Genomic DNA, 13,657 nt, shown 5'->3' with positions numbered 1-13,657 from the left:
AGGGTTCAAGTCTTTCGAACCGGGCTTTTCTACTTAGGGGGATAGGATCAGAGGAGCCTGAGGGTGTGGCCCCTTGAGGGTCATACGAAAGGAAATGTTCTGGGTTTTTGTCATAAAAATCAGCTAAGGAAGACATCCTTGACATGACCCTGTCTATGTCTTCACTGGACCATTCTTTGGAACAGGGTATGACTTTAGTAGGCAACTTAGAGGACTTATCAAGGGTACCCTTGCTGGATGTTGATGTCCCAGTAGATTTATGTGTGTCTGTCTGCTTAGGGTGGAAGGATGGTCTTACAGGAGTGGAAGGCTGTGCTTTCCGCTGTTTCCCCCCCTCCCCGTGCGTGGAAAAATGTTTTCCCTGCCCCTTGGAGGCCCCAGAGACTTTCGACGCCTGGCGTCGAGGGTCGGGAGAGGTATCTTGTTTCGAGCGTGGGGCCTCGCTGGTGTTAACTGCGGCCTCGGTCTCCTGGAGCGCGGCCTGGGGGTGGAAGTCGTCTTCGTCTTCCGACGATCGAACTTCCGTTAATCTAGGGAGCGAGGCACTCTTGGCAAGAGTGGATGATTGCCTTGCGTCATGAGGCGATCTCGATCGAGAGCGCCCAGAGGACACCAAGTCGGACCGTTCTATCTGTGCCTCTTCCCGAGAAATCGACGTTGTCGAGGTTCGGTTGGGTTTAGTGTGTTTAGTGTGTGTAGGGTGTGTAGCGCTTGCGTCGCCGGGGGTCTTCCCCATAGCCGCCCTGCCGGACAACTTTCCGAGGTCGGGGACCTGCGCTCGACAGTCTTTCGACGCCGTAATGCCCTCGCCGTCCGAAAGTACGGCGTCGCTGCCATCGCTGAAGGCGCCCTCCGCTGCCATGGCCGCCTGCCTGGCGTGGTGGGCCCAACGCTTTGTCGAACGGTCCTTAAGTGTCTTAGGCTTAAACCTACTACACGCTCTGCAGTTGGCTTCGGGGTGGTCCCTTGGCAAGCAGAGATTGCACGTGGCGTGCCTGTCGACCCAAGGGTATTTGCGGTTGCACTTGGGGCAGAATTGGAAAGGGGTACCCTCCATACGCACCTTGAGGCAGCGGGCTGGTAAGTGTAGGAAATATATAAGGTGTACCTATATACCAAGAGTGAAGAGTATGTACCACCCCCCACTCTCCCTACTTGCAGGGCCGAGGCCAGCGGCCTTCCGAGGCCCAGATCCGTCGTGCAGCAGCCGACGGTCGATGTCTTCTCCAGCCGTCGTCGAGGGTCGACGTTGGGGTGGGGAAGGATGTCAATAATAATGTTAATCTTCAATAATTAGCAAAAGTATGGCTAAGGCCAGGGAACTCCGCAAGATGCTTCCGACCAGTATGGCGGAAAAAAACAATCTGAGGATCCTAGACGCGTGAGGGATCTTGGGTACAGTGGACGTCACACTAGGGATAGTATTACTGGCACGCCTGTGTCGACGCCCATTTTCGAGTTTCGAAAAACAAACTAATACTCCGCAGCTTCCACTAGATGTCGGCCTATGCACAGCATGTGATCTAAGCAGATTCCACAAGCCTCAGAAACTAAGTTACTCAACTTGCAGGTCTAGTGGAATTTTAAAGACTGCAAGGCCTGACTTCTCACTAAGGACTTACTTAAGCGGTAAACAAAACTGCTATATTGTTGCTCATTTTATATCTTGGGTCCAAGTATCTTCTGGTGGTATGAAAAACATTACTACAAAATTGCTAATCAAATGGGTTTGTTTGCTAATCAAGAAAAAAGTAATTAGCAAACTCTGCTAATCATTTTTTAAACTAATTCATGCCTTGCATTTGTACTTTATGTCTGAATGACCAGGAGGATATTGGCAAGCAGGTGCATGTGACAGGACCTAGTACTATGCAAAGCTAATATGTGACTATTGGGATTTCTAATGCACCAGATTCCAAGCAAGCTGTTTCAGAGCACCAGTCTTACAATTAGCAGCAAACCAGACTGTCGCATACCTCAAATGACACTGGTGTCACAGGGGCTACTAGGCTATAGGCTTGCATTGGCGGTCATATTTCTGAAGACACATTGCATATGCCGATAAGCACAGCCTTACAAGCTCGTACTCAAGTGAAGTAATTATGGATTGGCCCTTTTTTGAGCATCGCAAAAATGTACCTCATAATTAGCACTGTGACACATTTGTACTGTTCAACTCTGCAAAGAAAATAGCCATTCATTTTACAAGGTAACCAAGGGTTTATTTCACAATATAAACTGCAACATTTGATACAAGCTACCCCTAAAAAAGGGAAAGCCAAAATACAGCTGTGGTATTAACTTCACAGAACTCGTTCTGCCTGCTACACCACAAATTCAGTGACACTAGACCCTAAACATCTGCATTCTGTACACCAACCAATGCTAAAAGCACCAACACAGTTCAGAATTTAATTCCTGCCACTGAAACCAGAAGACCGGTTATTGCTCAGATAAATAAAACTAATCTACTAAAAATAATAAAGGGTTGTTTTGGGAATGGACAGGTTGGGGCAGATGGGTCAAACAAAACCGGTTAGGATTTTTGAAGAAGTTCTCACTAAGTAAAGGTATTTGTCTAGAAACAAATTGCTAAAATTCATGGACCTGCTTGGTTCTTCCCTTTCCAGCACCAGTGTCTTCACGAGAAGCAGCCTGGTGAATCCCATGCTGAGGTATGAGTGGTAACGCTGTACAATAAAAGGTGCACATATGAAAGACTCCAAGTCACCGAAAACTCTGGCGGGAGAATCAGCTTACTAGCCCCCAATCCCAAAAACTGTTTAAGAAAATATACAAAAATGTCCAAAAAAGTCTGTCTTGTAAAGAGTCCTGAAAAATGATCCCAAGAGGGTAGAAATAGCACCAACTGCAGTCTTGTTGTAGTACCAAGTCCTGTGTTTAAAGGAAAAAGGGGCTGTGGGAAGGTAAGGGGTAACAAGATGAGGAGCAAAATACAATTAATCAAGTGGAGTTCTAAATTTGCTGTGAAGGCGTTCTATTTCCGATTGAGGGCACGGTGTTCAGTGCACCGGATACAGACGTAATCTTCCTTTTCTGCCATTTCAGAGGTAACCCCAACACAGATCTGATGAAACCACTGATTGCAGCTGCCGTCACACTGAACCCAGTCCACCTAAATTAAAAAACAAATAAATTGAGTCACACAAAATATTCAAAAGTACTTTAGGTTTGTCAAAATAGAGCATTCAAGTACACTGTGAATACTAAGTGAACAGGAGAACATTTTGCTCTGTGGTCTTCCTGGTGGGGGAGGTTGGAGAGGAAGATTAAGGAGTGGGTTGGAGAACAAAGGGGTCATCAAGTAGATAAGTTGGATGGGCACTGCATCTGGATATTAAAAGTAAGGCACATGCTTACAACTTCTGACTATGCACGGCCTAACAGTCGTTACAAAAATCTATTCAAAATGCCACGGGAGCCAGATTACCTGCAAGACAATGCTCATGTTTTATACCGAAATCCGAGAGACCTAAATTTTACCCCATTATTAAAGCCACTGGAGATTTGTCACGTGAGGAAAAACTAATCTAATGTGCCCTTGGTTTTCTCCAATGAATGTTGACGCAGGAACAAGTTACTTACCTGTAACTGTTGTTCTCCAGCATGGGTCTGGCATGGATTCACATGCTCATGAATATTCCCCGTCAGGCTGGGAATCCTCGGTATAGAAAAAATCAGTATCAGTTTCGTTTCTGATCTGTCTTTCTCAGTATTAACCAATCACTAGTCTCTGGGTCATACTGCTCCCAGCCAATGACTGCCCTCTCCCTAAGCCCCGCCCCTGGCAGCCATCCTCAGATTTGGTAGCACGTGAAGTGGCAGTATGACCAAGTGAAGAGCCGCAGAGGGGTAGGCGGGAGGGTTTGCATGTGAATCCATGCCAGACCCATGCTGGAGAACAGTTACAGTTAAGTAACTTGTTCCTTCTCCAGCATGGGGTCTGGCATGGATTCACATGCTCATGAATATCAGAATACATAGCAGTATACACATGCACAACCACGGAAGGTAGCAAAAGGCTCAATATCAAGCAATACAACAACTCAACATTAAGCAACTCTTACCTCCTCACCAGGCTCACCTTAGGCGAACAGGTTGCGCAGCACTGCCTGGTCGACTCTGGCCTCCTCCCTGGAATCCTGGTCGACGCAGTAGAATCTCGTGAAGGCGTGCGTCAACCTCCACGTAGCAGCCCTGCAGATGTCGAGCAGGGGCCCACCAGACAGGAACGCCGTGGTAGCAGCGATCGCTCTGGTCGAATGGGCCCTCGGACGGCCTGGCAACGGTCGGTTTGCCAACCTGTGACAGTGCATAATGCAGCCGGAGAGCCATCTGGAAATGGAAGTCTTCGAGAGAGCCTTCCCTTGATTCACAGGTCCAAAGTTCAAACAGCTGTGATGTCTTCCGAAAACTCTTCGTGCGGTCCATGTAGAACTTCAGCGCTCTAGCTACATCCAGCGAGTGCAGAGTCCTCTCAGCCGGCGACGAAGGCGACGGGAAGAAAACTGGCAACACCAAGGGCTCGTTGAGGTGGAAGTCCGACGGCACCTTGGGCATGAAGGAGGGGTGCGTCCTCAGCACCACCCTCGTGTCGTGAAAGGTCAAGTATGGAGGCTTGCAAGACAGGGCCTGGATCTCTCCCACTCGTGCAGAGGTGATGGCCACGAGGAATGCTGTCTTCCACAACAGAAACTTCACGCACTGAATGCATGGGCTCGAATGGGGCCCCCCCATGAGCTTAGTCAGCACCACGTTGAGCTCCCACGCCGGGGCAGGGGCCTTCACCGGCAGGAATGATCGGAACAGTCCTTTCATAAATTCCTTCACCAGACGATGAGACCACGAGGACGTCGTCCTGTAGTTCTGGTGTAACATGAGACGGAAGCCAGATGTACCTTGATGGAAGCGTGAGATAGGCCAGCCTTGGCCAAAGACAATAGGTACGGCAATACTTGAGGGGCCGTAATCTGCAGAGGGTTAATCTTCTGAGCACGCACCAGACAGAGAACCTCTTCCATTTGTGTCCGTAGCACTTGAGGATGCCCTGGCCTTCGCGAGAACCTCTCTGCAGTCGGCCGGGATGTAGTATCCTCCAAACTCTAGTGCTGGAGGAGCCAGGCCTGCAAGTTCAGCGACTCTGGTTCGTGATGAAGAATGGCGCCTCCTTATCTGGAGAGAAGATCCGCGTCCGTCGGCAGCTTGACTGGTGTGGACGCTGACAAGTCCAGAAAGTCTGGGAACTAGATCTGCCTCGGCCACGCCAGTGCAACGAGGATCATCCTGCACCGGGACCTCTTGAGTTGGTTGACGAGCCGGAGTAGCAATGGCAACGGCGGGAATGCATAAAGGAACAGGCCGTCCCAGGGGAACGAGAAAGCATCGCCCATGCTCCTTGGTTGGGGAAACCTGCTCGCGAACCTCCGGCACTTGGAGTTCACCGCCGTCGCGAAGAGATCGATCTGGGATTTGCCCCATCGTCGGAAGAGTCGGTCCACTTGATCCTGGCGCAGTTCCCACTCATGGCACGAGCGCAGCTCTCTGCTGAGTGAGTCGGCAATGGTGTTTTTTATCCCCGCCAGATGAAAGGGTACCAGAAACATCCCTTGGGCGACGGCCCAATGCCACAGATCCTGGGCTTCCTTGGATAGGGCAGGGGATCTGGTTCCGCCCTGCTTACGAATGTAAAACATCGTGGTGGTGTTATCGGTGAAGATCCTCACCACCTTGCCCTTGAGGGACGGAAGGAAGGACCCGAGGGCCCAGAACACTGCACGGAGCTCCAAGATGTTGATGTGGAGAGTCTTCTCCTCCGGGAGCCAAAGGCCTCTCGCGTGGAGACCCCCGTTGGGCGCTCCCCAACCTTCCAGGGAGGCATCCGTCGTCACCGTCACCTGGTGGGCCGGGGCTAGGAAACCTGTTCCCGCTGTCAGAGGAGTGCGGACACCCCACCATCGTATCGCCTGACGGAACGCTTCGTCGAGCGGGATCCTGTCCTCGAAGCTGCCCGTCGTCTGGATCCAGTGGGCGTCGAGGAATTCTTGCAAGGGCCGCATCCGAAGTCTGCAGTGGGGCACCAGATAAATGCAGGAGGACATCATTCCAAGGAGGGACTTGATAGACCTCACTCTGGCCACGTCCGTGGCCAGCAGACGTTGCACCTTTCCTAGGATGGTCCTTATCCTTTCCTCCGACGGTGAGGCCCGCAGCGCCACTGTGTCGAGCTGTGCTCCCAGAAACAGGGCGACTTACGACGGGACCAGGTGGGATTTTGGAAAGTTGATGGAGAACCCCAGGTCCGTGAGCAGCTGGACGGTCTTCGCAGTGTGTTCCAGACTGATACCCGAGGGCGCCTCCACTGGTGTAGCCTCCACAGGTTGAGCCAGGGCCGTGGCGGCATCCTCAATCGAGTTCCTAGCAGGGTGAATTAAGGCCGTTGTCACCTTCTGTACGCCTGGGGCCTTCACCTTGGGGGGAGGGTCCGAGCCTCGCTCCCCCCTCTGCTGGAATTTTCGAGATCGACCGGGGCCTCTCCAGAAGCTTCGCCGGGTTCTTGGACTTCCTCTTACCCGAGCCAGAGCGTTGGCTTGTGGTTGATGGCGCCGGAGAGGATGCGCCCTGCCTGGCAGCCAAGGAGCCCGACCGTTCGGCGCTCCCGGTCTCCGCGGACTCGCGGTGCTTAGCCTTTTGTTGGGCCCCCGTCGCCAGGGCACCCTGACAGGACTTAGAAGACCGCTCTGACTTCTTTTTCTTCTTCTCGCCTGGCGGACTCTTACTTTCCAGCCAGTTGGTGAGACGGAGGTGGTGATCCTTCGTGGTCCGCTCCGACATGTTCCCACAAAACGCGCAGTCCTTTTCCTTGTGCGTCTTGCCCTCATGGAGACAGTAGAGGCATAAAGAATGCTTGTCCTCCTTGAAAATGTTCTGAAGCTGGCATCCAGGGCAGGTCCTGAACAGCTTCCCGGGCGTCGAGCTCCCTTTCTCCTGGGCCATGTCCGGGTAGGCCTTGGAACTTCTGGAATCCTCCAAAAGCGTAACTCAACGAAATCTTCACCCTTGAGGGGCGTAGAAACTCCGAAACGGATCCCTGTTGGTCGGATGTACAAACGGTGGAGCTTGAGGCTCTATTTAACCGAAAAAATGAGAAAAAAGCGCGAAAACGCAGCAAAAGCTCGAGAGCTACAGCACGAGGACTCCCAACACTTGAACGTGCGGTAAAAATCTGAGGATGGCTGCCAGGGGCGGGGCTTAGGGAGAGGGCAGTCATTGGCTGGGGGCAGTATGACCCAGAGACCAGTGATTGGTTACTACTGAGAAAGACAGATCAGAAACGAAACTGATACTGATTTTTTCTATACCGAGGATTCCCGGCCTGACGACGGGGAATATTCATGAGCATGTGAATCCATGCCAGACCCCATGCTGGAGAAGTACAATTATTTTTAGACCAAAGACTATACCCTAAACTCTCTGGGGAGGTTCGGCTGGGACGGGAGGGGTGGTGAGGAGAATCTGAGCCTTTTATGTTCATCCACATAACCAAAGAAAATGAAGATTTTTGTTGGCACTTTGTTAGGTAAGAATTGATGTAGTAAACCTGTGGGAGACTACACCAGCATTGTCCTTTTGTTATTAGGTAACCCACCTATTGGTATAGGTCTGTACTATGACAAGTTGGTAGTGTGATCGAGCAGCCAGACTTATCTCAAGAGGGGTAAATGTGAGTGATGGCATCGAAACACAAATACAAGTACCCAAGTAACACTTGCAATCAAGCTTTTCTAGTAAAATTATTATTTCTTTAACAGTCAGTTTTAAATCAGCATTCTTTAAAAAGGGCAATGTGCAACAATAAAAATACACTTCAAAATACTTTCTCAGAATCAAGGCAAAGCAAGTAGACACTCTTTAGAGATGCTTCATACACACTTCCTACACCCTGAGGTGACTTCACAAACTAGAACAGTATACAGTATTTATATATCACTTTTTGTACTTTGTAAAATTCTGAGGTTAGTAAAGAGGAAAGGTTAAGGGAAGGAAAAAGTTTAACAGATTCTCAGAGCATGTGAGCACTTTTTCAATCTCTCAATGAAGTCTAGATAAAAACCTTTTGCAGCAAATATTAGTTAAACACCAATGTTTCACCTATTGAGGGACAGTAAGAATCAAAATGAATGGGTTAGAAGAGTCTGCAGGGGGCCAGGACAGCCAAAGTCAATTATGGACAAAGTCTATGTAGCCGAGGCACTTCTTAGTCTTGCACAAAGTAAGAGCTGTAGAAAAATCACTGTTGGGCCACAAGCTGTTACATTTATGAAATGTTAGAGTTGAGACCAACTCTAGAAAACAGCTACTGCAAATCTCAAATGAGTAAAGCAAGCTACAGACTAAGAGGTAAGTACCCCTTAGTCAGAACAGTACCTTGGGTATGATACGGCATTTATAAAACGCGCCTATACACAAGTGTTTCAAGGCGCGACTAGGCAAGGGATTGGAAACAGAGGGAAGACTGACAGCAATCCTAATAGGCCAGGTGACTAAGATCGCGCAAGTGCAGGGGAAGGGGGAAAGGGGAAAAGTGCAAGTTGAAAGGGGAGGGTGCAGTACATAGGATGACAGTGAAATAAATATAGAAAAATACATATAATAAATAGAAGTGCAGCCAGCTGTGGCAAGTGCAAGGGTAAGCGCAGACATCAGGTGTCAAGTGCTAGTAGGGGCTGTAGGGATACAGAAAAGTCCCAGCGTGCAGGAGTTGCCAGGTCAGCAGTGCAGGTGTGCAACTGGCGGGAGGACCTGGTCCCCAAGATCAGAGGGTGGCCAGGTAAACCAGTGCAGTTTCAGATTCAGCTGGGAGATCAGCAGGGCAGAGGAGGAGAGAAGGCAGATGCAAAGCGGAAGGTCTTGAGGTGCTTGCGGAATCAGAGATGGTTCTCCTCAAGTTTCAGAGATGTACAGATGCTGTTCCAGACGGAGGCCCCAGCAGAAAAAAGATCTATCACCAAATCATTGCTTGGAAAAGCGACTGACCCTGAGGGAGTTGGAGGACGGAAGAGCGAAGAGCTCGAGAAGGAAGACATTCAGGATGAAAGAGTTGAAGGTATTGAGGCCCAAGGCCCCAGGCCACAGAAGGCCTTGTGGATAATGCAGAGGGTTTTGAACTTAATCCTCGCTGCCACTGGGAGCCGGTGCAGAGATTTCTGTCATGGAGAGATACGATCCCTGGGCTTGAGGCCAAGGACAAGTCTCGCAGTCCTGTTTTGGATGAGTTGCAGAGGGCGGAGAGTAGAGGCAGGCAGATTTAGAAAGAGGCTGTTGCAGTAGTCCAGCCTAGAGAGAACCAGAGCTCTGGAGACAGTGAGCTTCTGGGGGAAGGAGAGCAAAGGAAGAATACCTCTGAGGAGGTGCAAATGGTAGTGTGACTTCTTGTAGACGTCAGATGTGAGGAGAGAAGGAAAGTGTGGAGTCGAAGTCCCCCCCCGCAATCCCTCAACCCCCCCTGAGGTTTTTAGCCTCACAGGTTGTGAACAAGAAGAGGTACAAGAGAGGCCTGCCAGAGTGACAGGAAAGGAGGGAGCAGGTGTGCCGATGAAGCGAATCTGGGTTTTACTGGCATTAAGTCAGATCATTGGCAGCACACCACTCCTGGATGGCAGACAGTCAGATGAGAGAAGGAGAAGAGGTGGCTGAAGGGAGCCTGAAAATGAGCTGAGTGACCCAAGCATAGCTCTGAAAGTTGGGGCAGAGAGCGGCTATGCAGTGGGCAAGAAGTGCCAGGTATTGGTTAAACAGCCAGGGGGAGAGGTTAGACCCCAGGGGAACACCACATGTAGAGAAAGAGGAGAGGAAGAACCCAAGTTGGACCTGGGAGGGTCGATCGGAGAGGAAGGTCGTCAGCCAAGCCAGAGCCTGATCGGTGATACCCAGGTTGTCACGGAGCCGGTTGAGCAGGATGGTTGACATGGTTGACCGTGTCAAAGGCAGTAGGGAGATCAATTAAGAGGAGGACACAGGGGGTGTTGGAATCGAGGTTGGAGAGCAGGTCTTCACGGATGTTCAGGAGAGCAGTTTCCGTGCTTCTGGCAGCTCTGAAGCCAGACTGATGGTCATAAAGACCGCCAACAGATTCAGAGTGTAGATTGAGCGGGGAGATGGCCAGCTTTTCCATGAGTTTGCCCAGGAAAGGAGTGATGGAGATTGGACGATAGTTAGCCGGACAGGTAGGAGTTTCTTAAGAGGGTGAAAAAAAGGAGTGCTCCAGGGGTAGGGGAAGACTCCAGTGGCAAAGGAGTGGTTGCAGAAATCAGCCAGAGCAGGAGCCAGGGCATCAATGTGGTCCTTGATGCTTTTACAGTAACAGGGGTGAACCCGCTTTGATGAGACTTTCATCGATCAGACTTGTCTAGAAACCTCGTCTGAGGAGAACAGGGGAAAAGCAGAGAAGCAGGCAGGAGAGGTGGCAGAGGAAGAGGAGGGAGTAGACGGAGTAGAGTAAGAGGACAGGATGTCCTGGGCTTTTGAGATGAAATGAGAAGCCAGGGCGCGCAGAGGGCGTGGGACGGGAGAGGTAGATACTGCAGCAGGATTGGACAGCTCCTTGCATATTTTTACGTGTTCGGCCGAGTAGTTAGATGCCGGGGAAATGCAGGCTTTGATGGGGGCTCTCTTCTTGGTGCGGCAGAGAGCCGGTATAGCCTTTGGAGCAGGCAGAAGGCCAGTTTGTCAGAGGATGTACTGGAAGCACGCCATTTCCTCTCAGCCACCCTGCACTTGCGTTTAAGGGTGACAAGGTCTGAGTCGTACCAAGAGTTGCACTTGGCTTTGGGCTTCAAGCAGATCCTCATGACAGAGGCAAGATCAAGAGTATCAGATATAGCATAGTGGAGCATGGAAAGGGCTGTGTCCAGGTGTGAGTCAGCTAAGGGGTGGAGAAAGTGGCAGCAAAAGCCTCAACTGACGCACGCTTATGGGTTGGATAACCGAGAAGGTAGGTGGCAGTGCTGGAGTTGGCTTGGCCTGAGGGGTAGAAAGGGTGAGCTGGAAAGAAGGGAGAAAGTGATCACTTCAGGAGAGAGGAGTGGTCCGAGGGGACGAAAGGGGAAGGTCTGAAGAGATCAGAATATCCAGAGTGTGCCCTGCAGAGTGAGTCGGGCCAGAGGGGAGAATAGAGATGGACAGTCGCAAAGGTCACGAAAGAGTCCAGCGGAAGGACAGGAAGCATTCCAGGTGGATGTTGACATCAACAAGAAGGAGGAGTTGAGTGGTTGAGACCAGGAGGGAAGAGGAGAGGTCTGCCCACTCAGAGGAAGGCATAGATCTGACCACATGGCTGATATATGGTAGCCAGTGTAAGGGAATGGCTAGGAGAGAGAGAGCCTGCAGACTAGGCATTCGAAGGAGGAGGAGTAGGCCTGTGTAGGAATGACAGAGGCAGGAATCCACTCGGGGAAGATCAGGGCTACAACCCCTCCAGAATGATTGGACCTGGGCGCGGAGAGGATCTTGTAGCCATCAGGAGGGGGGGGGGGGGGGGGAGAGAGAGAGTGAAAGCTTGTGTTAGAGCTGGCTGTGAACCATGTCTCATTGAGACCGAGGACATCGAGGTGAAGTTCCTCAAGGAGACGGCAGATGTCAAAGAGTGTTTGACAGCAGAGCGAGAGTTCCAATATGGAGATGGTTGCCATCCTTGAGACTTCTGGGGAGGGGTTCAAATCAGAGTTACGCCCTGCAGAGGTGGAGAAGCAGCCCAAGGGGGGTGGGGGCGGGGCAGAAGAGGAAGGAGGAGAGGGCAAGGTAGCCAAGAAGGGGGCAGCAGGGGAGGCAAGGAAGCCGTGGAGGAGAGGGGACAGCAGGAGAAGGAAGGAAAGTGATGAGGCGTGGGAAGCGACTATCAAAGAGAACATTAGCTTGAAGGCCTTGGACCAAGATGGTACAGTTCAAGTAAACATTAACGGTGACCTTCGAGGAGTGGCAGGAGGTCAGGAGGGCTTCCCACCGGGTGCCACCATTAATGGGAGTGGAAGAGAAGGGAGAACGTTAGAAGAGGATCCAGCTGGTTATGCCTTGGTTGCAGATCCTGTGTTCCTGGGCCTTAGTCATGGGGACAAGAGGGAAGACATCTAGAGGACTCCTGCACAGCAGTTCAGTGGTCAGCGGCAGCCACAGGCTCTTGAGATCAGAGGCATTTCGCGGTTTCAGCTACCAGCAAATAGCACCACTGTGGATCTTGCACACTGGATGGGCTTCCTTCACTCCTCAAGTCCAGCACTAGGGTCATGTGACTCGAACTTCGGCTGTCCTGTTTCAGGAGGGGCCTAAGAATCTACTGGAGCTTCGGTTCGGCTTAAAGATGTTGCACTCGACTATGGATTTCTCTACCCCTGGCACTCAGTTCTAGCAGCAGCAAAGTAGAACAGACAGTTGGGGAAGGTCTTCCAGCAAAGTTTGTCTCAGGGTAAGTTGGTCCCACTATCCCAAGGGAAGAAGTCGTCCTCTCCGGAGCTTCTCTTGTCGATTCCGAAAGGAGTAGCACAACAGCAGGGCAGTTCAACTGTCGAGGAGGATGCAGCAAGCATCTCCTCATGATTGCTTTGTCAGATGTTTCTTCCAGTGGTCAACTCTGGCTTCAGCCCAAGAAGCCTTGCCTTTTATGCAGGCTTCTCTCATTCATGCACATCCTAGCCGTCACTCACGCAGTAGGGTGGCTGTCCTGCAAGGACAGCCAGCCAGCCAATCGGGACTGGGTGCATTCAGGTAACCAAGGAGACGAAGGACAGGGGGTTTCTGGCACCTCCCTCACTTCCTGCTCTGCCAGACACTGAAGCCCACCGAAGGCAAAATGAACACACCTGCTTTGGCGCGCTGAGCAAAACCCGAAAAGACCTCACAAACAAGAAATGACGAAAAAATAAGACCGGTGCCATTTTGACAAAATGGGCACCCATATACAAAAGTACAATGGTAATAATAATAATAATTTGCCATTTATATAGTGCTACGAACCCTCAGGTATCTGAGTGCTGCTTATTATCACCCACGGTGTATGGTGCTCATTTATCGACCCCGGAAGGATGAAAGGCTGAGTTTGGCCCTGCCGGGATTCAAACCTGCGTTAGCAGTCTCTGCACGGATGTCAAAGCGAGCGCTCTACTCGCTGTGCCACCAGCCATTAAAAGTAGTGAGGGTAACATAAGACATGCATTATTTACCGTAATAGCATTTCTAATGATTGTATCTGCTTGGATTCACATGCTGTGCATATAGTCCGACATCTAGTGGTTGTTGGGGAGAATTCTCAAAAATGTGCTACTACCTTGGAGACGCCCAGCTCTTTTTGCTGTACTTTAGGACTTCATTTTTATCCTGAAGAGAGCAAGAACTTTCCCCCCGTCATGCATTTTTGTTTAATTTGACCTCTGTTTCTTTTGGTTTTGGAGCCTGACAAACTCCATAGGCATCATCATTGGCATCATCTTTTTACATTGAGACGTACAGCACCTTTAGTGCAGTGCCACAGAAATCCCTTGGATTTCTGCTAAGGTTTAAATACCTTCTATTGGCCAACTACTATTTCCAAGAGCCGTGATGTGAAATTGACTTTACTTACATTGTGTAACTTTCTAGACCCAGCACA

At 50.6% G+C, this 13,657-nt stretch overlaps 1 protein-coding gene across 3 annotated transcripts in view; it reads right to left on the bottom strand.

The window, feature by feature from the left end:
* Nucleotides 1-2,200: 2,200 nt before the first annotated feature.
* Nucleotides 2,201-13,657, bottom strand: part of KDM5B (lysine demethylase 5B) — a 1,291,824-nt gene continuing 1,280,367 nt past the window's right edge. For all 3 annotated transcript variants that reach the window (XM_069633695.1, XM_069633694.1, XM_069633693.1), the window contains one exon: nucleotides 2,201-3,136. In XM_069633695.1, coding sequence (XP_069489796.1) covers nucleotides 2,999-3,136 — 138 coding nt within the window. In that variant the 3' untranslated portion in view covers nucleotides 2,201-2,998. The remainder of the gene's footprint in view (nucleotides 3,137-13,657) is intronic.

This window comes from Ambystoma mexicanum, chromosome 13, assembly GCF_040938575.1.
Source record: "Ambystoma mexicanum isolate Mex_15411 chromosome 13, UKY_AmexF1_1, whole genome shotgun sequence".
NCBI lineage: Eukaryota > Metazoa > Chordata > Amphibia > Caudata > Ambystomatidae > Ambystoma > Ambystoma mexicanum.
This window is presented reverse-complemented; position numbering and strand designations above follow the sequence as displayed.